Genomic DNA, 20999 nt, shown 5'->3' on the forward strand with positions numbered 1-20999 from the left:
AAAGACGATCATTATTATTATTATTACTACTACTATTATTATTATTATTATTACTATTATTAATCAGACACGGTGACGTGAACTCCTGAGTACAGAAACCACTCAAACACAACTCAGTGGTTCTAGATACGTTTTTATTGGCTCATTTCAGGGAGAACTCTCCTTCACTCACTCCTTCACTCATCCATTCTTTCAGGGCCTTCTTTACTTCCTTCTCCACAGTCTCCTCCAGAAGCTCCTCCTTCCTGACCTCCTTTCCTCCTGTGGCTCCCTCTCCTCCTCCTCCATCCGCTTTCTCAGCTCCTTCTCCTTCTTTTTCTGCTCCTCCTTCCTTTCTTTCTCCTCTGCTTTCCTTTCTTTCTCCCTCTCATGCTCCAAATTCCTCACCCTCTTCTTCTCCTCCTTCATCTGCTTTCTCAGCTCCTTCTCCTTCTTTTTCTGCTCCTCCTTCCTTTCTTTCGGTTCTTTCTCACCTCCTCTCTCATCTGTTCTGTTGTCTCTTTCTCTCTCCAGGTCTCTCACCTTCTGCTCCATCGTGGAACAGTAGCTGCAGATGAACTGCATGAACTCCTGTGTTGTTCTCGTCATCCCCTCCTTCTCTGTCCTCCACGCCTCTCGTTCCTCCTGCATCTCCGTCTCCAGCCTGGACAGTCTGTCTTTCAGCTGGAGGTTCTCTCTCTCCAGGTCCAGGTGGTTTATCAGGGGGTCCTTCGCCTCCACTGAGGCCCTGTTGCTGGAGGTGTCCTCCATGAGCTCCTCTGATCTCCTCAATATCTCCTCCTTTTCTGCTCTCCACGCCTCTCGTTCCTCCTGCATCTCCGTCTCCAGCCTGGACAGTCTGTCTTTCAGCTGGAGGTTCTCTCTCTCCAGGTCCAGGTGGTTGATCAGGAGGCCGGATGAGGAGCAGAAGTCGTGCTTTATCTCCTGCGCTGCTGTCAGCTCCTCCAGGTGTGCCAGCAGGCAGTGGTGCAAGGCCACGATCTGGTCCCTCTCCACATTCTGAGTGATCTCCAGCTGCTTCCTCTCCTGGATCACCTCCTCCTGGACCTTGTCCAGTTTGTCCTGGGCTTGTCTGTAGGCCGCACGGCAGGTCTGCACTACATGAACTGTGTTCTGTAGCGCACCATCAATAGCAGCTTTCAGGTCTTTTAAATAACCCATATCCATTTTTCTAGACGCTGCTCTGAAACCGGCTCGGTAAACTCTGGTTCCACTGGTTCCAGTGAATCACCAAACAAACTGCTTCCAGTTCTCACAGAGATCTGAACACAGAACTCACGGCGCTGCACTGCTGAAGCGCAAAAGTGGAAAGTGGAGGGTTTTCACCCCTACTTATAGGTTTTCGGAGCCGTGCGATGACGTCACAATTCGCCATTATTAATATGGCGTTTATGACGTCATATATAAATGCCTTGACTCGAAAAATCCCCCGCGTGATTCCAGCCAGCACACTGTGGGGAGCTGCTGTGGGCCGTACAGGGAGTTACTTTAGTGCCAGAGATCTAAAATAAAGCAGTAAAACCCGCAATAAAAGTTTTAAAGCTCGTTAATGTAAAAACAAAGTCGCTCATTTAAATAAACGGAACTGAATTAAACCCCGTTTCTCTGAAGAGAGCCGTGCAGGTCCTCCGTCAAACGCTAGATGGCGATTCCCGCACTAACAGCGCTGGAGAGTTCAGTTCATTTCACTGATTCGGTTCGCACGAACGAACGGTGCGGTTCAATGAATCGAACATCCGATGATTCGTTTTCCTCCAAGGAGCCGAGTCTCTGCTGATGCAGCCCCTGTCCACTTTATCAGAAACCCCTACTCGCTGTGCGGCAGTGGGGAACCTCCAGGGCTCTAGATATAATGATTTATGTGCAGTAATAAAAATAAATGATCTGAATCCAGAATCATTCATCCTAATGAGAAACTGTAGAACAGACTCAGTTTATATCACAATACCTACATTTAGAGTCGGTTATTCATTCAGCCTAATGAGAAACTGTAGAACAGACTCAGTTTATATCACAATATCTACATTTAGAGTCGGTTATTCATTCAGCCTAACGAGAAACTGTAGAACAGACTCAGTTTATATCACAATACCTACATTTAGAGTCGGTTATTCATTCAGCCTAACGAGAAACTGTAGAACAGACTCAGTTTATATCACAATACCTACATTTAGAGTCGGTTATTCATTCAGCCTAACGAGAAACTGTAGAACAGACTCAGTTTATATCACAATACCTACATTTAGAGTCGGTTATTCATTCAGCCTAACGAGAAACTGTAGAACAGACTCAGTTTATATCACAATACCTACATTTAGAGTCGGTTATTCATTCAGCCTAACGAGAAACTGTAGAACAGACTCAGTTTATATCACAATACCTACATTTAGAGTCGGTTATTCATTCAGCCTAACGAGAAACTGTAGAACAGACTCAGTTCATATCACAATACCTACATTTAGAGTCGGTTATTCATTCAGCCTAACGAGAAACTGTAGAACAGACTCAGTTTATATCACAATATCTACATTTAGAGTCGGTCATTCATTCAGCCTAATGAGAAACTGTAGAACAGACTCGGTTTATATCACAATACCTACATTTAGAGTCAGTTATTCATTCAGCCTAACGAGAAACTGTAGAACAGACTCAGTTTATATCACAATGCCATTAGCAGTGGAGCTCGCTTGTTGCCACGAGGTGGCGCCATTCAGATAAAAACCCAGATCTCAGCGCTTCTCCGCCGTGTTCTCGCAGGGCGGCGCTATTGAGTCCCAAAACTCATTCAAACCCCGCGGTTCTGCTCACCGAGCTCGCCTTTGTGTGGCTCCGTGTCTTTGTGGTGAACTAGTTCGCTAAGATAACAGAAAAGCCTGTGGAAATGGACATGAAGAAGAGGATCCACCTGGAGCTCCGGAACAGGACGCCCTCAGACGTGAGTGAGACAGACCAGAACCGCGAGACGAGCAGCTCTGATCACTTTAGAACATTAGCTAGAACTTGCAGAGGGGCCGCATGGTGCTGTGATCTCAGCCACAGACAGAACTGTGGTCTTCTGAAAGTTTGCCGAGACCGTTTTGTGCTGCCGGGTGGTCGCGGAGAAACCGGCTTCATTTGGCGAGGCTGAGCTCAGCTTCTTGTTCGAATGTTCCCGGTCCACCTTAAGCTGTGCAGCAATTCCATTCAATGCAATATTTAAGGTGGACCGGGGAAATTCGAACGAGAATCTGGCGAAAAGGAAGCCGATGTCTGCGGCGTTTCCCTGTGCGGTTCGGCTGTTCCCGTGTCGGTAAAGCGGTTCGGGCTGCGCTGTGAAACAGACTCGCTGCTCGGTCAGTTTGAGCCGTTCAGTCCGGACTGACTCAATCAGTTTAACTTCAGCGGCTGATCGGTTATTCCGCGTTTACTGCGACAAAAGACCGCTTAAATCGGGTCGCTGTGTTTTTAAACTTCATAACCGTGACTGTGAGGCGTTATAAGCAGCTCAGAGCTTCAGAACAGCTTCAGTAAATCCGCCTAACAGCCAACTTAGCTAGCGGTTAGCTTAGCCTGTTCCCGCCACAGCCATTCGACTGAGAGACAGTGGCGCTGACGGAGCGGCTAACGGTGCTAACTGAGCTAACTGAGGTAACTGACTCTTATAACTCTGTTTTATGGGGAAAAATGTTCTTTTTCTGCCATAAACTTGTGTTTTTATGCTCGGCAATAGCCTTTAAAGTGTTTTCTGAACATCTTCACCATTCGGTAATGCCGAAATGTCGACTTTAAAGTGGAGCTCCACCAAATTTTCAAATTCTGTGGTTGAGATTAATAAAAATATAATAAAACAGACCAGTTACATCGAGCGTGTAAGCAACCGGTGCATAGTAACTCCATAAACATACTGGTTATTAATTTTGAAAGTGTTGAGGTTCATTTTTTTGTCATATTATAGATGAGAGCCGATATTTTTGGACAATGCTCGCTTATGGGTCATGTTATTCCACTTGCTTTCAAAGGGAAAGTCCACGCAAATTTTAACCTGTTCAGTCATTCAGAGAGGTTTGGTGTGAAATGGTTCAGATGTCTGTACAGTGGTGGTGATAGGAACCAGGGGTCGCCATGACTACAACACAAATATAGACATTTTATTTACTATCCAGAACCACCAGTGAACCTACACGAGTCTTCTGAGTTTATATGAATGTTGATGATGAAAATAGTGGAAAATCTGAAATAATAAGTTTTCTTTGGGGACTATTTTGCCTCACAGCGCCCTGCATGTATCCCTCCACCATGAATGGAGTTTAAGTTCTCTAAACGATCATAAAACAGTGTCTCAGTCATCAGGCAGTGAATTCATAACCATTTCAGCTGGGAGCTTTTAGAGGTGGACGTCTGGTTCCTATCACCACCACTGTGAGCAGTTCTGGTGCGTTTCACACCAAACCGCTCTGAATGACTCTGTTTACATTTTAACCACTTAATTAAACAGAATTTTTGGTGGAGTTCCCCTTCAACTGAAGTTGTTGAGGGTTAAATGGTGGGCATTTTCATTCAGGACTCCAGATTGTTTTGAATTGCTAATTTCTGCATAATGAATATTTAAAATGCCAGTGCCAAAATATTTAAGGGTTGAACTTTGACCCAGAGCAGACCATGATCTGCTAATCTGATAACTACAGCACACTGAGAGGCTTGTTCAGGGTCTCCAGCCTGTGGTGAAGAACTGAATATGAAGTTTTAAGTGCTTGTTGAAATCATTCCTGCCCCATCAACAACATGCAGTCTCCACAATGTCCTTCCTGCTAAGATTAACTCTAGTTTGTGATATAAACACATCATACATTAAACTGCCATGTGTTTTTAATCAGGTAAGTGTGCACACAGCTCTCAGTTAAACCCCTCTGTAGTTAAATATCAAAGGAAAACAGCACATTTTAAGTTTCCAAAGCACAAGAAAATAATACCATGAAACAGTAACTTCCTGTCCTGATCCTGGAGAACCCGTGCCCTGATTATTTGGCCTAAATGTGGTTGTGAATGGAAGCTTATTAAGGTGAGAACAGACTTTAGGTTGAAATTTCCTAATAAGCTCAATGTCTGGTGAAATCAGAGCTCGAAATGGCATCAGTGGCACCCTTATCAACACTGTCTGACTGTCCATGCGCCCAATGTTGGTGTCCTGTAAGATAGCGTGGCTGAAAAGTCCCTCACATCTGCAGAGAACACATTACGTCACGTGTGTCAGGCTCCAGTCCTCGTGGGCCAAAGCACAGACTTCAGCTCACAGCCTCATTAAACACACCTGCATCAGCTCATCAGTAAGGCCTTCATGAAGTAAATTCAGACCTGCTGTTTTGTTTGATGAGATTTAACGCTGATCTCCAGCACTTTGGCCCAGAAGGTCCCCGGTTTGACATGCCCGCATCCCATGGGCCGCTGTGTGACGGCTGAGGAGAAATCAGCCAGAGGAAGAAAGGAAACTAGGTTTACATTCAAGATGATGTGCAAACAAGCCTGGGCCTCTCTCTCCTCCTGAGTTCCTGTCTTCTAACAGAGTGTTTGAAGTGTTTTGTGCATCACACACAATCTAAAAACCCGAATCAAACTGTGTTCCTGAAATGTTCGTTTAAAGTTTGGTAACAAAGTCAGATTTGGCGTCAGATTTTGCTGTGATTGAGCGCCAAACGTATCAGCAGGCCGTCTCCTGATGTGTATTCTGGTTACGAGGTCGTGTCTGGACCCCTGAGGAAACTAATTAAACAGGCCCTTTTTAAACTGAAGTGCTTGTTTTAGCAGGTGAGCGGTAATTTATGCAGGACGTGGGAGCTCCAGGCCCGGGAGCTGCTATTAAACATGGGCATGACTTCTAAAGTGCTGTGAGACTGAAATTAATTCACGCTATGATATAATTTAGTTGTTGCTGTGCGTTATTAACATCTTAAAGTGACCCTCGGTCATTCAGAACAAGTCTAATCATTACGTACGCATGCTCAATTGGTGAGCCAAAAAACTGTTGGTGCCACAGTACTCACTAAAGCGTGATTTTCTGGTTTAAAGGCTAGGAAAGCCCCCATCTGATATATTTTAAAGGTGAACGTTTTGAAATTAAGTTTTTCAGAGGTGGATGTCTAAAAGTGGGCTATTTAATTGTGTCTCTCTAGCTGACTTATTCCTATAACAACATGTCTGATCAGTTGAGGTTAGGACTGTATCAGTAATGCTAGTTAGCACCACAAATGTGTTTATTAGCCTCTGGATTTGTTTTTAACCTGAGTTACATAACATGTCTTTTTTGCTTTGTCCACCACGATTGCAAAACGCAGCACGTTTTGTGTAGCTCTGCCGTCTCTGCTCTAGATTTAAAAACGTAAATGTCACCTGGTGAAATGTGATTTATTTCAGTATGCGCAGTAGCTGCGTTTGAAAAGGGCAGGAGTGAACGTGCCGTCTTGATTGGATGTCTGCAATTAGATCTTGGTGGTCGGATGTTAATACAAAGTTTAAACAGCATTTTAAATTGTTCTAATTAAGTGTTTTGTTATATTAAGTTAAACGTTTGTATGCATGTATGTATATTAGGTCACAGGGGAAATACTGAAAAATAGGGCCAGAGTGCTGGTATCAGTATAATACCTCTCAGCCAATCACATTTTAAGACTGGAACTAATGAACAGGAGCCTCATTGACTCTTTATTTCTTTTGTTTGTCCTCAGGTGAGGGAGCTGGTGCTGGATAACTGTCGGTCAGACGAGGGGAAGATCGAGGGCCTCACGGCGGACTTCGTGAATCTGGAGTTCCTCAGTTTGATAAATGTTGGTCTGACGTCCATCACTAACCTTCCCAAACTAGCCAAACTGAAGAAGGTGAGCGTCAGAGTGATGATTTTCACTGAGATACGGACTCTTTCGTCATGTTTCTTCTCCAGCACTTGTTTAGGACAGTCCCAATTACTGTCTTTCTTAAATAAAAAACAGTAAATCTCTTCAGTAAATTGGTAGAGATTAATTTGCGCAGTCTTGTGCAAATGTTTGAATACCCCCCAGTTAAATTACATGTTTTGAATTTCTAAGTGAGAATAATTTAACACATCCTCTACAGGAAACAGAAGTATGGCGTTTTAGTTTTATAAAGCTTTAATGTTGGTTCTGGTCGTGGTGCGGCTCTCTAAACTGGTGGTGGTGTTTGTTGTGTCTCCTCTGTGAGCAGCTGGAGTTGAGTGATAACCGAATCTCAGGAGGACTCGAGGTTTTGTCAGAGAAGCTCCCCAACCTCACACACCTCAACCTCAGCGGAAACAAACTCAAAGACCTGTCCACCCTCGAACCGCTGGTGAGCCTTAAATCTGAAACCCTTTTAGGACAGAGGTCGTCCAGGGTCGTGACGCCCAGGTCCTGGAGAACCTCTGCCCATGCCTTAGTGTTTTCTCTGCTCCCAACACACCTGATCCAAATAATCTGCTAATTAACCACCCCTTCCTTTGTTGAAGTGGGTGTTTTTAAGCAGGAAAACACTTAAATGTGCCGGACTGGGGGTCCTCCAGGACCAGGGGTGGGAACCTGTGTTCTAGAATGTAAATAGATATGTTGTCTGGCACTATATATATTCTTTATGTTCACTTGTGGAAAAGATTTCAGTGCAGTTGTAGAAAATTACTGGATTTAGCTTTAACGAGATCTGCAATATGAAGTTAAGGCATATAGAATAGGCAGCTGAATTGAGGGTGTTGTGATGTGATGTGATGTGTTGTGATGTGATGTGTTGTGATGTGATGTGATGTGTTGTGTTGTGATGTGATGTGTTGTGATGTGATGTGATGTGATGTGATCTCTCTCCTCCAGAGAAACTTAAATCGCCTGAAGAGTCTTGACCTTTTCAACTGTGAGGTCACGACCCTGGACGACTACAGAGGAAGTGTGTTTAAGCTCCTCCCACAGATCACCTACCTGGACGGCTATGACCCTGAGGACCGAGAGGTGTCTGACTCGGACGGAGAGGGAGGCGAGGAAGACGAGGATGAAGGTTAGTACTGACAGTCTTACAGAACATCACACAGCAAAGTCCAGAGCTCACCAGTGCTGTTCAGTCCAGCTGCTGTTCTGGGTAGTTCGGTGATTTAACTACTCAAACACCTGATTAAAAGGAGCCGTGTTTAGTTGAAAAAAATGGGCTGAAATTTTATAACTTTAACAAACAGTACTCAACCAATTATCTTACCCTTAATCGACCTTAATCCACCCCAACCTAAACCACCAATAATCTACACGTAATCCTCCCCAACCTAAAACACCAATAATCTACACATAATTTACCCTTCATCGACCTTAACCACCAATAATCTACAGGTAATCCACCCCAACCGAAACCACCGATAATCTACATATGATCCACATATAATCTACCCTTAATCGACCTTAATCCACCTCAACCTAAACCACCAATAATCTACACGTAATCCTCCCCAACCTAAACCACCAATAATCTACACGTAATCCTCCCCAACCTAAACCACCAATAATCTACACGTAATCCTCCCCAACCTAAACCACCAATAATCTACATATGATCTACATATAATCTACCCTTAATCGACCTTAATCCACCCCAACCTAAACCACCAATAATCTACACGTAATCCACCGTTAATCAACCTTAACCACCAGTAATCTACATATAACCCATCCCAACCTAAACCACCGATATTCTACACATAATCTAACCCAGCCTTAACCACCAATAATCTACAATTGATCTACCCAACAATAACCATCAGTAATCTACAGTCTTATTTATCTGACCTCCTTCTCCCCTCAAACTCCAGATCGTACTCTGTCCTCTATGTGGGCATCTTGGTGGTCCCTGCCTTTGACTGCTCCACTTTTTGGGGGCAGGTCTTTGTGTTGTGGCCCTTAAACTATGGAACTCTCTTCCTTCATCTCTGGCTGCTCCACCCCATCTTCCTTCAGAGTTTACCTCATACATAATCCACCCTAATGTTAACCAGCGTTATTCTACCCATAATCTACCTTTAACGTTAGTCTGTTATTCACTGCTTCTCATGTTATTTTGTCTCTAAAGTGAACTCGGAGGGAGAGGAAGAGGAGGATGATGACGACGAAGATGGGGAAGAGGAGGATTTTGATGAAGATGATGATGAAGATGCGGAGGAGGACGATGTGAGTGGGGATGAGGTAAATGGTCAAGATTTTTATTTGTTTTTGTTTTATTTTTAGCAGAAATATTGTAGTTTATCATATAAACCAGCATTAGCTCTCCACATTCCTGTAGCCGTCCATCTCCTGGCTGACATGCGCCACCTGCTGGAGGCTTTTATGCTTTGATAACCATCAGAAGCTTGTGGGGAAAAGGAAATGTGGGCTGGATGGATTTGAAACTGTTGGAGAAGTGAAAATACAGTTCTGAGAGACTGCTTCAAGGGCTTTGAGTGATGAGGGAGAACAAACTGAATATCTCTCTCTCTCTCTCTCTCTCTCTCTCTCTCTGTCTCTCTCTCTCTCTCAGGAGGAAGACTCTGGTCAGGAGGAAGAGGTGGACGATGAGGATGATGACGAGGAGGAGGACGAGGATGGTTAGTTTGTTTCTTATTGAGTTTTTTATTCTTCTAGTGGGATTTTAAAGCTAATCACTTACCTCTGTCTCATCTCAGACTACATGTACCGTCTGAGCACTTCAGATTGTTTTGAAAGAACAGTCCAGAATTGTGTCCATGTTTGTAGGATGTTTTATGATGTAGCAGCTCTCAGGAAGCCTGGGACCACTTATATTTACATTAACAAACATTATGTAATGTATTAGGAAAATACAGCGATACTGGATGTTATCAGTGCCACCCAGAGACGGCTGCGCCACGCTGAGTGGGAACTATGGACGCAGCGATTTAGGACGTCTATATCAGATTTTCCGGTGTTCACAAGCATAGTTGTTTGCAAAAAATGTGGGCACCCCTGGTCAAATTTCATGCTCTGCTGGTTTTTCTAAGTGAAAATGTCCTGCAGACTGCAGGGGCCATTTCAGGGTATTTCTCTGCTAATTTTTAAACCATTATTTCTGTTTATTTGCTTAATTGAAATTAAATAAATGTGCTGTAACTTTTTCACAGGTCACAGTTTACGTGTTTTTCAACAAAATGTAATCTGACCAGGATTGTCCAGAATTTCAGTGTCTGTATCTGCGATGCTTGTGCAGCGGCTGATTAGCACAAATTTAAACAATGCAGAAATTTGGATTATAAACTAAGAGAAGAGGAACATTTTATTGTTAGATGCTACAAATGCAGGAATAAAATCCAGATGTTTTAGCAGAAGAGCAGTATTTTCTTCAGGAGTACGGCGACTATATCAAGTATCGGTTTGGGTTTTTCCTCAGATCTGATTATTTTTTCTTTTTGGCAGAAATTCATGATCTGTTAGGCTGGGCGTCACTGCACGATATTCTGAATCTTTACGGATCCATAAAACGGAGAGCTTCACAAATGTAACGTCTGTTTGTTCCAGAATTCCTTGTCTTTTCGCCGTGAGGCGCTCAGACTAGACGACAAGGCAAAGAGAGGGAATAACACACAGAATGGGTTTCAAAATCCCACTCAAACTCCCAGAACTCCTCAGGTCTCACGGAGCTGAACTTACTGGACCTGTTTGGGCTTTAATGTGCAGCAAAAGCTCAAACTGTGGTGAGAAGCGCTGATTCAGTGAGAGCTGGACAAATATTTCACTGCAGACCTGCAGCTGAGCTGAAGCTGTAAAGAGAGCTGATCTGGATCAAATTATAAACATGATAATCATGATTTCGGCTCTTATCTGCTGTTTTACTCCCAGCTCCTCTGTCTCTGCTCTGCTCTTCGTTTGTCTTTTCTCCTGTTTCTCTGCTCTTCCTGCTCTCTGATTGGCTGTTTGAATCACTTGTTGGGTAAATCTCTGACAGTCTTACACAGCAGGACTCTTTTTGAGTCGTAAATATTCAAAATCCAGAGTTTGATCTGATCGGGGGCTAAAGATTCACTCGTTTCTCCTCTCGCTCCAGATCATCCGCACCGTCAGTCGCTTCCGATCGAACTCCCGATCTGGAAAATCACTTCAGGTTGTGAAAATTTGACGCCAGGAGCAAATCGGGGTTAAAATCAGGCAAAACGTCATGTGTAGGCCCAGCCTTATTAGGATCTGATGAGTTTGCTGTGTTGTTGATGGGTCAATCTGAATTGTCTCCCTGCAGAAGAGGAAGAGAACAAAGGAGAGAAGAGGAAAAGAGACCCTGAGGATGAGGACGAGGATGAGGACGATGAAGATTGATCTCCGTCTCATGTCTGCCGTGTGTGTGAGAGTGTGAGAGGTGTGTTTGAGTGTTAGGTGTTGCGCGTGTGCCTCTCGGTGCCGGTCGAGTGTGTTTTGATACTGAAGTATAGAATTCACTGAGGTATTATTTTAAAAAGAACGTTTTGACTTGACGTTAAACTCTTTTATAAGCTTCTCTTCCCGTTTTATACTCGCTAACTGCTTCACCTCTGTTGTAATTTTTTTCTTACATCAAAACCAAATGAATTTTTGTAAATAAAATCTTTTCTATTAGTTACGCTGTTGTATGTTTTAATGGTTTGTGTAAAGGATGATCACTATGCAGCTCAAAAGCCTGAAGTAGGGCTGACGGTATTTATCGTTTTCGCGGTAAATTAATCACGGTAAGGTTTTTTGAGCGTATCGTGGATGTCGTCAGATCTTAAACACTTCCTAACTGCGTGTTTAACTAAAGAGCATAATTATACATATTTAGCAGCACAGAGTATGAACTGCTAAATACAATTAAATGGATTCGTAATTTAATAGTTTGTTCCAACTTGGCGAAGGTCTAATTAATTTTATCGTGTATTGTCAGAACATTCTGAAGAATCGTGATATTACATTTTTGCCATATCGCCCGTCTCCAGCTTAAAGGACATCATATTCTTCCCTCCAAATGCAGATACTACACTTAAAGGTGGTTCTTCAGCGGCTCTTTAGTAAAGAAAATGGTTCTGTATAGAACCAAGAACACTAATAGAACCCTTTGCATGATATAAGGATTTTTTTCCTAGTGAAATGGTTCTTCAGACTGATGGAGAATGTGCTGTATATGGTTCTGTAAAGCACCAAAAAGCGTTCTTTTGTTTTGATGTCAAGCTTGTAACAGTAAACCCATTTCTATATAGATGGATTATATAGAACCATCTGTAGCACATTCTCTATCAATCTGAAGAACCATTTTATGATGCAACAAATCCTTTAATCATGCAAAGGGTTCTTCGAGTGTTTATAGTTCTATACAGAGCCATTTTATTTACTAAAGAACCGCTGAAGGTCTTTTTTTAGAGTGTACAGTGAATATTTGTGGGGGGGGTTAAACGTCAGGAGATTGTAGCTCACATACAGCACAAAGTAGAACTGTAAAAGTTCACCTACAATAACGCTTCATATGGACACTGATGATTTATCAATATTAAAACACAACTATATTAATTTAATCTCATACATATTCAAGCTTTAGTGCTTCACTCCTCTGTCTTGTTCCTGACTTTAGCTCAATTAAACAACCGTATATTTTAGATTCAATACGTTTTAATCTGAAGTTGAATTGATTGGAATTAAACCGTGTGATGTCACATTTGTCACCATACAGGAGGGACACTGTTATTGGACAGTTCTCATTTAAGGGTTGTGTTATTGATCTTACCAATATAATATGCAGTCAAAGGGGAAGTCCACCACAAATACGCAGTTCAGATGAAGCAGAGATTCAGAGTGGTTTGGTGTGAAATGGTTCAGATGTCTTTACAGTGGTGGTGATGGGAACCAGGGGTCGCCATGACTACAACACAAATATAGACATTTTATTTACTATCCAGAACCACCAGTGAACCTACACGAGTCTTCTGAGTTTATATGAATGTTGATGATGAAAATAGTGGAAAATCTGAAATAATAAGTTTTCTTTGGGGACTATTTTGCCTCACAGCGCCCTGCATGTATCCCTCCACCATGAATGGAGTTTAAGTTCTCTAAACGATCATAAAACAGTGTCTCAGTCATCAGGCAGTGAATTCATAACCATTTCATGTAGGAACTTTCTGTGAGGGAGCTTTTAGAGGTGGACGTCTGGTTCCTATCACCACCACTGTGAACAGCTCTGACTTGGTAAGTTTATCTAGAACATCAAACCTCTCTGAATGACTCTGGTTACATCTTAACTATTTCCTGCTTCATTAATCCTGAAAAAGGTCAGTTAAATGCTCCTTTAGTGAAGATCAGAGCCTTTGAGAACTTCAGAACCATAATGTAAACAGCCTCTCTTAAAAAGACTATTATCAGTCAAATTCCAGTGAGATCTTCAATGGTGAAACACCACCAGCATTACAAACCAGTCCGAGACTAGACTCTTAAAAAGGTGATGCTTCAAGGGTTCTTTAGTGAGGAAAATGGATCTATATAGAACCATGAACACTCAAAGAACTCGGAGCATGATTAAAAGGTTCTTTGCATTATGAAAGGGTTCTTCAGATTGATGGAAAACGTGCATGTATGTGCTACAGATGGTTTTATATAGAACCCTTTTGGGTGCCATATAGAACCCTTTCAAAAAGGTTGTATATAGAACCATCCACAGCACGTTGTCTATCAGTCCAAAGAACCCTTTAACCATGTTATTGAGTGCTCATGGTTCTATATAGGATTTTTTTAGAACCCTTGAATCACCACCTTTTTAAGAGTGTAGACTTAATCCATAGGGAAGTGGTCCCGAGGGTCCGTAAGTGGGTCACACGCTAAATTCTCCACAAACGTGTAACCTAAACAGTGAATACTGAACAGCCAGACCTACACAAACAGTGAAGATCAATAGAAACGTGTTCTCTTCTGCTGTTTGATGGACTTGAGATTATCTGGTTGACTGCAGTGTGAAAGTGGAACACTGTTCTAGAACAATATTAACTGTTCTACACATTTTATAGGACTGAATAATGTTGCCTGTTTATATGAATGTTGGCCTCATACAATCTAAAACATCAAGACGTCTACTTTCTTCAGTTTACAGCGATTGTCCATGAACACCTACCACATCAGGACCTGTCTGAAGTCCAGTAGCTGCTCTGCAGGGTCTTTATAAAGGACTAGCGGTCTAAATTTAAACTGGAGACTCATTTAAAACTGGAGCTGTAAGTCAACCACACGACGGATTCCATGAAGAGTGCATAAGAACACAGCTTTATTATTAAAAAAACCAAAAACAAAAGAAGAGACGAGTACTCTACACATTTCCGAAACAAAAACTCTTATAAAAATAAAGAAATCAAAACCGCTTCGTTTCAAAGTTATTGCTTACACTGTTTTAGAGTTTTAAAAAAATGAGAATAAAACAGAAACAGAACTTCCCACACGACTGTACACAGATCCTGAAACGATGGACAGCAAGAATAATAACCCAACCAGCACACACTCTAAAAGCTCCGCCCGGCTAGGTAAGCCTGCAGAAACGCAGCAGAGCCAACACGCGAGCCCCCCTCTACTTGTCGTCATCATCTTCATCCTCCTCCTCTTCGTCCTCGTCCTCCTCGTCTTCGTCCTCATCGTCGTCATCCTCGTCGTCGTCAGGGTCTGCCTGGGCTTTCTTGGTGGAGCCTGTGGGTCGGCCGGGTCCTCTTTTAGGAGCTCCGCCTCCAGCGCGGTACGCGGCGACATCCTGCACAACACAGACACTGTTCAGACTCCAGAGACACACGTGAGGCAAACCGGCGATACTTAGACTGTGATGGTGCTCAGGTGGGCAAAATAATCACACTAGATCATCAGTAGCTTTACTGGAGCTGTATTAGTGTAACCAGAGAAGGTTGTGTATCGTAATAAGTGCGATTTAATTCATCAACCAGTTCGGAATGAAGCATCTGAGTTCCTTCAAAATCCCAGAGGATCATATTTATTACTTACCAACACTGTCAGACTGTAAAAGTGACACCACTGCAGATTCATGATGGATTAAAATCGAACTCCACTGATTTTTCAATAATTCTGCATTATTAAATGGTTAAGTTGTAAACAAAGTCATTCAGAGTAGTGGTGGTGATAGGAACCAGACGTCCACCTCTAAAAGTCCCCTCACAGAAAGTTCCTACATGAAATGGTTATGAATTCACTGCCTGATGACTGAGACACTGTTTTATGATAGGTTTGAGATGTTTTGGCTTAAAAGTATTATAATCAATTTATTCTGATCTGTTCATGGTGGAGGGATACATTAAGGGTGTTCTAAGGCAAAACAGTCCCCAAAGGAAACTTGTTTTTCCAAATTTACCATCATCAACATCACATATGAAAACCTCAGAAGACTGGTGTATGGTGGCGGTTCTGGATAGTAAATAAAATGTCTATATCTGTGTTGTAGACATCAGGACCCCTGGTTCCTATCACCACCACTGTAGAGACATCAGAGTCAGTAAGTTTCTCTACAAATGAACCATCTCGCATCAAACCACCCTGAATGACTGAACTATGCAGACATTTAGAAAATTTGGTGGAATTCTCCTTTAAACTACTGTTCCTCCCCAGGTGAAACTAATCCAACTCACTACGCCTCCCCGATAAGAGAGAGAGAACAGAACGGAGCAGAACATCACCTTCTCATACTTCCCACGTAGCTGGACGGCCTTCTGATCGAAGGGCGCGCGGTCCTTCGTGCCCAGCTTGGACCACATCTCTCCCAGCTTTTTGGCGATTTCGCCGATAGACAAGTTGGGGTACTCGCTTTTCACCGTGGGTCTGTGTTCAGAACAGAAGATAAAAAACGCTGACCTGCAGGAGAGAGAGAGAGAGAGAGAGAGAGACAGAGAGAGAGAGAGAGATCAGTCAGCTCTGACAAACGGACTGAAAAACGGGTCTGTGATCGTCTCTGTGCTAACAGTGCGACTCACGGGGGCCGTTTGGGAGCGTTGGGGTCCTTCTTCTTCCTCTGCTTCTTGCCCATGCCCTTTGGGGGGACGTAGTGCCTCATCTCCTCGTCGTAGCGAGCCTTGTCAGCCTTCGCCAGGTCCTCAAACTTCTTCTTCTCTGATGGACTCAGAGCCTGCAAACACCACCCACAGAGCTCAGGACACTCCCCACCCTCACGCTGCAGCTGAGGACCACCAAGGCTTTGAATTTCACCGTGCATGCGCTGGACTCACCTTCCACTGTTCCGAGCAGCTCTTGGAGAACTTGCTGAAGTTCACTGGAGTGGTGGGGCTTTTCTTTTTGAGCTCATCCCTGCAGGACAGGACGAAGAACGCGTACGCAGAGGTCCTGCCTTTCGGCCTGTTCGCGTCTTTCACCATGACTGCGGAAAAAACAAGCTTATTAACGTTTCACAACAGAAAAGTACAGTTTAAACGTCTGCGTTCGGATGTAGTTACGATCCGCCCCACGCTTTAATGGTTCTGTTACTTCATTAAGAGAACGTGTGAGGTTCTACGCTGCTGTTTTGACTGCTGAGTCCTTTTGTTGTTGAGCTGAGTTATGTAGTTATATAATGTTGTAAAGTTAATCAAATTCAGATTTTCTGCTGTTTTGTTAGACACCAGAAGTGTGACTGTAAAACACTACACTCTTAAAATGATGGTTCTCCAAGGGTTCTTTAGTAAAGAGAATGGCTGTATTTTCTATATAGAACCATTTTGAAAAGGGTTCTATACAGCACCAAAAAAGGTTCTTCTATTGTTACACTCTCAAATGTGATGGTTCTTCAAGAGTTCTTTAGGAAAGAAAATGTTTCTATGCAGAACCATGAACACTCAAAGAACCCCCTGCATGATAAAGGGGTTCTCTGCATCATTAAATAGTTCTTCAAATTGATGGAAAATGTGTTGTATGTGCTATTTTGTAATATAGAACCATATTGTTATAATAGCACATTCTCCAATCTGGAGAACCCTTTAATCATACAAAGGATTCCTTGAGTGTTCATCTTTCTCCATAGAACCATGTTCTTTACTAAAGAACCCTTTTCAGTACCATCTTTTAAAGTGTGTATGATGTCAAGCTCATAACAACAGAAGAACCCTTTTCAGAAAGGCTCTATAAACAACCATATACAGAACTGTGTCACCATGGAAAGAACCATTTAAGCACGACAGTAGTTTTTTTTAAGGGCTCCATATAGCACCAAAAAGGTTCTTCTATTAATACAAGCTGGCGGAACCTTTTTTGGTACTATATAGCACCATTTTATAAAAAGGTTCTTTATAGAAGAACACATTCTCCAATCTGAAGAACCCTTTAATCATACACAGGATTCCTTGAGTGTTCATGTTTCTACATAGAACCATTTTCTTTACTAAAGAACCCTTAAAAGTACCATCTTTTTAAAGTGTGTACGAGGTCAAGCTCAAACCAAAAGTAGAACCCTTTTCAGAAAGGCTCTATAAACAACCATATACAGCATTTTCCATCAGTCTAAAGAACCATGTCACCGTGAAAAGAACCATGTAAGCATGACCGTTCTTTTTTTGCAAAAGGTTCCACACAGCACCAAAAAGGGTTCTTCTATTGATACAAGCTATCAGAACCCTATTTGGTGCTATACAGCACCATTATTATTTATAGGACACGTTCTCCATCAATCTGAAGAACCATTCTGCCACACAAAGAACCGTTTAGCCATGCAACCAGTTCCCTACAGAACCCCCTCACTAAAGAACCGTCTTTATACAGATAACGTTATATATTTATTGATTTATTGATAAATGATGTCACAGTTTTAGCCACGCGGTTCGAAAGATCTAAATATAGTCAAATAAGCCCCGACCCAAAGTAGATAAAGTGAGAACAAGTTAGAGGTGAAATGTCTAGAACCTACTGTTACTGCTCTTAAGGAGGGTTCTGCCCGAGTACAGTACCGTGGGCCCGAGTCTCCGCCGTGTCTCCGCCGAGTCCGGGGTCTAATCGGTCTAATACGGGACTGTCGACCCGCAGTTACGGCTCCGCTGCTAATGCTAATGCTAACCCGACTAGAACAATGGCCTCTCCTATTCTCTTTCCCGCTTTTCCATCCCCCAGCGGAACAGCTCGCGCTGACGAGGCTGAGGAGAATTCCACGGTCCACCTTAAATGGTGGAGCGGTTACGTTGTGGCGCGCCAGGCCTGAGGAGGCAGAGTGGGACCGCTGCCCGATTTAAGGTGGACCGGGAAAATTAAAAAAATGAGCTGGCGAATATGAGGTTAGCCGAGCAGCTAATGCTACAGAGCGTCATAAACACACACAGACGCGCGTATAACGCTTCAAAAACATACACAGATGTATATTAACCCTTTATAACACCCCAACAACCAAACTCGCCCGCTATCGGCCTCCGCGGCGGTTTCTGAGTGCTAGCTCCGGCTGACGGAGCTACGCGGCAGGGTTTTCTCTTTCTCCTACCCCGGCCTCCTCCGCCCCGAACACGCATCGCAGTCACGGCCCCATCGCGGATTAAAGCAGGAATACCGGATTAATGCAGGACCGACCTGAGCTTCGATCCGCGGAGCGAGGGCAGCTTCGCATCAACAGGCCATCAAACTTCAGCGCGGAGAGAGAAGCCGCTCGGTTACCACGGCAACAGACTGCTGTTGTGCTGAGGGCGCCTATCGGGCTACTTTTGAAGATCGGCCCCAGCGATTCGATTGGACGAGCGGCCCGTGACGTCACCGCGGCCCGGCGGGTTTAGACTAAACCGCCGCTGTGGTTTGTGTACATAACGTTTCTCCACATACATCTGGTTTATGGAGCAATGTTATTATTACAGTCAGGAGGAAAACTATACTCCAAAAGTATTGGGACACCTCCACATCACACCCACTGGAGCTCTGATGAATCCCATTCTAAATCCATAGGCATTAATATGGAGTTGGTCCCGCTTTGCAGCTCTAACAGCTTCCACTCTTCTGGGAAGCTTCTACAAGATGTTGGAGAGAGTCTGTGGGAATTTCTGCCCATTCATCCAGAAGAGCATTTGTGAGGTCAGACGCTGATGTTGATGAGAGGTCCTGGCTCACAATCTCCGTTCTAGTTCATCCCAAAGGTGTGGGATGGGGTTGAGGTCAGGGCTCTGTGAGGGTCAGTCAGGTTCTTCCACACCAAACTCACCCAGTCAGGCCTTTATGGAGCTGCTCTGTGCACTGGGGCTCAGTCATGCTGGAACAGGAAAGGTTCTTCCCCAAACTGTTCCCACAAAGTTGGAAATGTACAAGTGTCCAAAATGTCTTGGTGCTGAAGCATTAAGGTTCCCCTTCACTGGAACTAAGGGTTCTAGACCAACCCCTGAAAAACAGCCCCATAGCATCATCCCCCCTCCACCAAACTCTACAGCTGGCACAGTGCAGTCAGGCAGGTAACGTTCTCCTGGCATTCACCAAACCCAGACTCGTCCATCAGACTGACAGATAGAGAAGCTGATTCATCACTACACACAGAAAACGTTTCCACTGATCCAGAGTTCAGTGGCGGCGCTTTACTCCACTCCATCTGATGCTTGGCATTGTGCTTGGTGATGTAAGGCTTGAATGCAGCTGCTCGGCTATGGAAACCCTGACTTGAAGCTCCTGCTCAGCTTCTGTGCTGATGTTGAGGCCAGAGGAGGTTTGAACACTGCAGTTATTGATCAGCAGAGCGTTGGAGACGTTTATGTTCTGCACTCCTCAGCACTCGGCGACCCGCTCTGTAACTTTACGTGGTCTGACACTTCGTGGCTGAGTTGCTGTGGGTCCTAAACGCTTACATTTTTCAATAATATCACTCGCAGCTGATCATGGAAGATCTAGGAGGGAAGACATTTCATGAACTGACTTGTGTCAACGGTGGCATCTATTACAGAACCACGCTGGATCTCACTGAGCTCTTTAGACCCATCCTTTCACTAATGCGTGTAATGGCAGGCTGCGTGGCTAGCTGCTTGATTTTATACACCTGTGGCAATGAGACTGAATGAAACACCAGAATTCAATGATAAAAGTGTGTCCCAGTACTTTTGACCATATAGTGTATGTTATTAAGCTGATCTTTTGGATGAAGCTGGTCAACTACTTTTACTACTTTCTTGAGATAACAAGTTAATTATCACAAGATACTTAACTCTTTATTTCACGATAACAACTTGTCAACAACTTGACTAAAGTCCGCAGAGGCCTCGAGGTAGTTATTATTTTCTGGATAGTTATCTTGAGATAATGAGTTAACTATCTTCTAATCTCAAATCCCCGCTGGTATTTGGGGGCGTCCCATATTGGCTGTCTGCTTCAGTGTCAGAAAATGTCTGTTTTATCAGCTGTTCTTCTGTAGAGTCTCTGTTCTAGTGCGGTTCTGCGCTCTTCCTCACAGTAACTGAGATCTTCCTCGTCTCCTCTTCTGTAGAGTCTCTGTTCTAGTGCGGTTCTGCGCTCTTCCTCACAGTAACTGAGATCTTCCTCGTCTCCTCTTCTGTCTTCAGTGTGAGAAATGAGGAACAGTCACTCTTCACTCCAAACTCTTGGGAAACTGGGCGAGTTTTCAGATTTACAGATCTGCTGCAGCTCATTGTAAAGCGTTTCAGAGGAATCCGGGCAGAGTTACAGTTTCTAGACTATGAAGGACCAACTGGGTGAGCCAGTCTGCTACAGCGCCACCCTGAGGCAGAGCAGAGCTGCAGCTCTAGTTAGTTAAGATCACCAGAGACAGAAGCTGATTGTGGGTGAGGCAGATAAACAGTGACAGCATAACGTCAAGTTTATTTTGATTTTGAGACATTCATTGTGTCCAAGAGGTGAATTAAGGGGTTCAGGATCCCACAGGCCCCCCTTTTTTTCATACATCGAGCTCGAGTCCAGGTAAGTCTGCTGGGAAATGTGTCTTATCTCTTCTAATATCTGACGGACTTGAGTTGGGGACTAAGTTATCTGGCTAACTGAGAAAATGCTGCTCTGTGAAAGTGGTAATCAGTTAGTTTGCGTAGTCTCTGCTACAGGAGTTACTCTAAATACCCACAAGTCCACAGTATG

General features: G+C 43.6%; 2 protein-coding genes across 4 annotated transcripts; one reads left to right on the top strand and one right to left on the bottom strand.

Annotated features, from left to right (window-relative positions):
* The first annotated feature begins 2760 nt into the window (after positions 1-2760).
* LOC118822495 (acidic leucine-rich nuclear phosphoprotein 32 family member B-like) lies at positions 2761-11568 on the top strand. The gene is made up of 7 exons (XM_036591581.1): positions 2761-2935; positions 6699-6848; positions 7192-7314; positions 7824-8004; positions 9061-9173; positions 9505-9571; positions 11212-11568. Exons 1-7 carry the CDS (start codon positions 2882-2884, stop codon positions 11286-11288), a joined length of 765 nt encoding a protein of 254 aa, XP_036447474.1. The 5' UTR covers positions 2761-2881; the 3' UTR covers positions 11289-11568.
* A 2637-nt stretch (positions 11569-14205) lies between these two features.
* On the bottom strand, positions 14206-18639 carry LOC118822496 (high mobility group protein B2-like). 3 transcript variants are annotated; one of them, XM_036591582.1, is made up of 5 exons: positions 18495-18639; positions 16181-16329; positions 15929-16080; positions 15635-15809; positions 14206-14703 (listed from the first exon to the last, which is right to left on the bottom strand). In XM_036591582.1, exons 1-5 carry the CDS (start codon positions 18529-18531, stop codon positions 14527-14529), a joined length of 690 nt encoding a protein of 229 aa, XP_036447475.1. In that variant the 5' UTR covers positions 18532-18639; the 3' UTR covers positions 14206-14526. The 3 variants fall into 3 exon arrangements, with proteins under 3 accessions (XP_036447475.1, XP_036447477.1, XP_036447476.1); XM_036591584.1 differs by lacking the exon at positions 18495-18639 and adding an exon at positions 17888-18102; XM_036591583.1 differs by lacking the exon at positions 18495-18639 and adding an exon at positions 17848-18100.
* Between the last annotated feature and the right edge of the window lie 2360 nt (positions 18640-20999).

The sequence above is a fragment of the Colossoma macropomum genome, unplaced genomic scaffold (genome assembly GCF_904425465.1).
Source record: "Colossoma macropomum unplaced genomic scaffold, Colossoma_macropomum, whole genome shotgun sequence".
In the NCBI taxonomy this organism is placed as follows: Eukaryota; Metazoa; Chordata; class Actinopteri; order Characiformes; family Serrasalmidae; genus Colossoma; species Colossoma macropomum.

Coding starts and splice junctions, on each gene's coding strand:
- LOC118822495 (XM_036591581.1), top strand. CDS start 2,882: ATGGACATGAAGAAGAGGATCCACCTGGAGCTCCGGAACAGGACGCCC. Junction 6,849..7,191: donor AACTAGCCAAACTGAAGAAG/GTGAGCGTCAGA, acceptor CTCTGTGAGCAG/CTGGAGTTGAGTGATAACCG. Junction 8,005..9,060: donor CGAGGAAGACGAGGATGAAG/GTTAGTACTGAC, acceptor TTGTCTCTAAAG/TGAACTCGGAGGGAGAGGAA.
- LOC118822496 (XM_036591582.1), bottom strand. CDS start 18,531: ATGCGAAGCTGCCCTCGCTCCGCGGATCGAAGCTCAG. Junction 15,810..15,928: donor AACGCTCCCAAACGGCCCCC/GTGAGTCGCACT, acceptor TCTCTCCTGCAG/GTCAGCGTTTTTTATCTTCT. Junction 14,704..15,634: donor TACGTGGGAAGTATGAGAAG/GTGATGTTCTGC, acceptor TGTGTTGTGCAG/GATGTCGCCGCGTACCGCGC.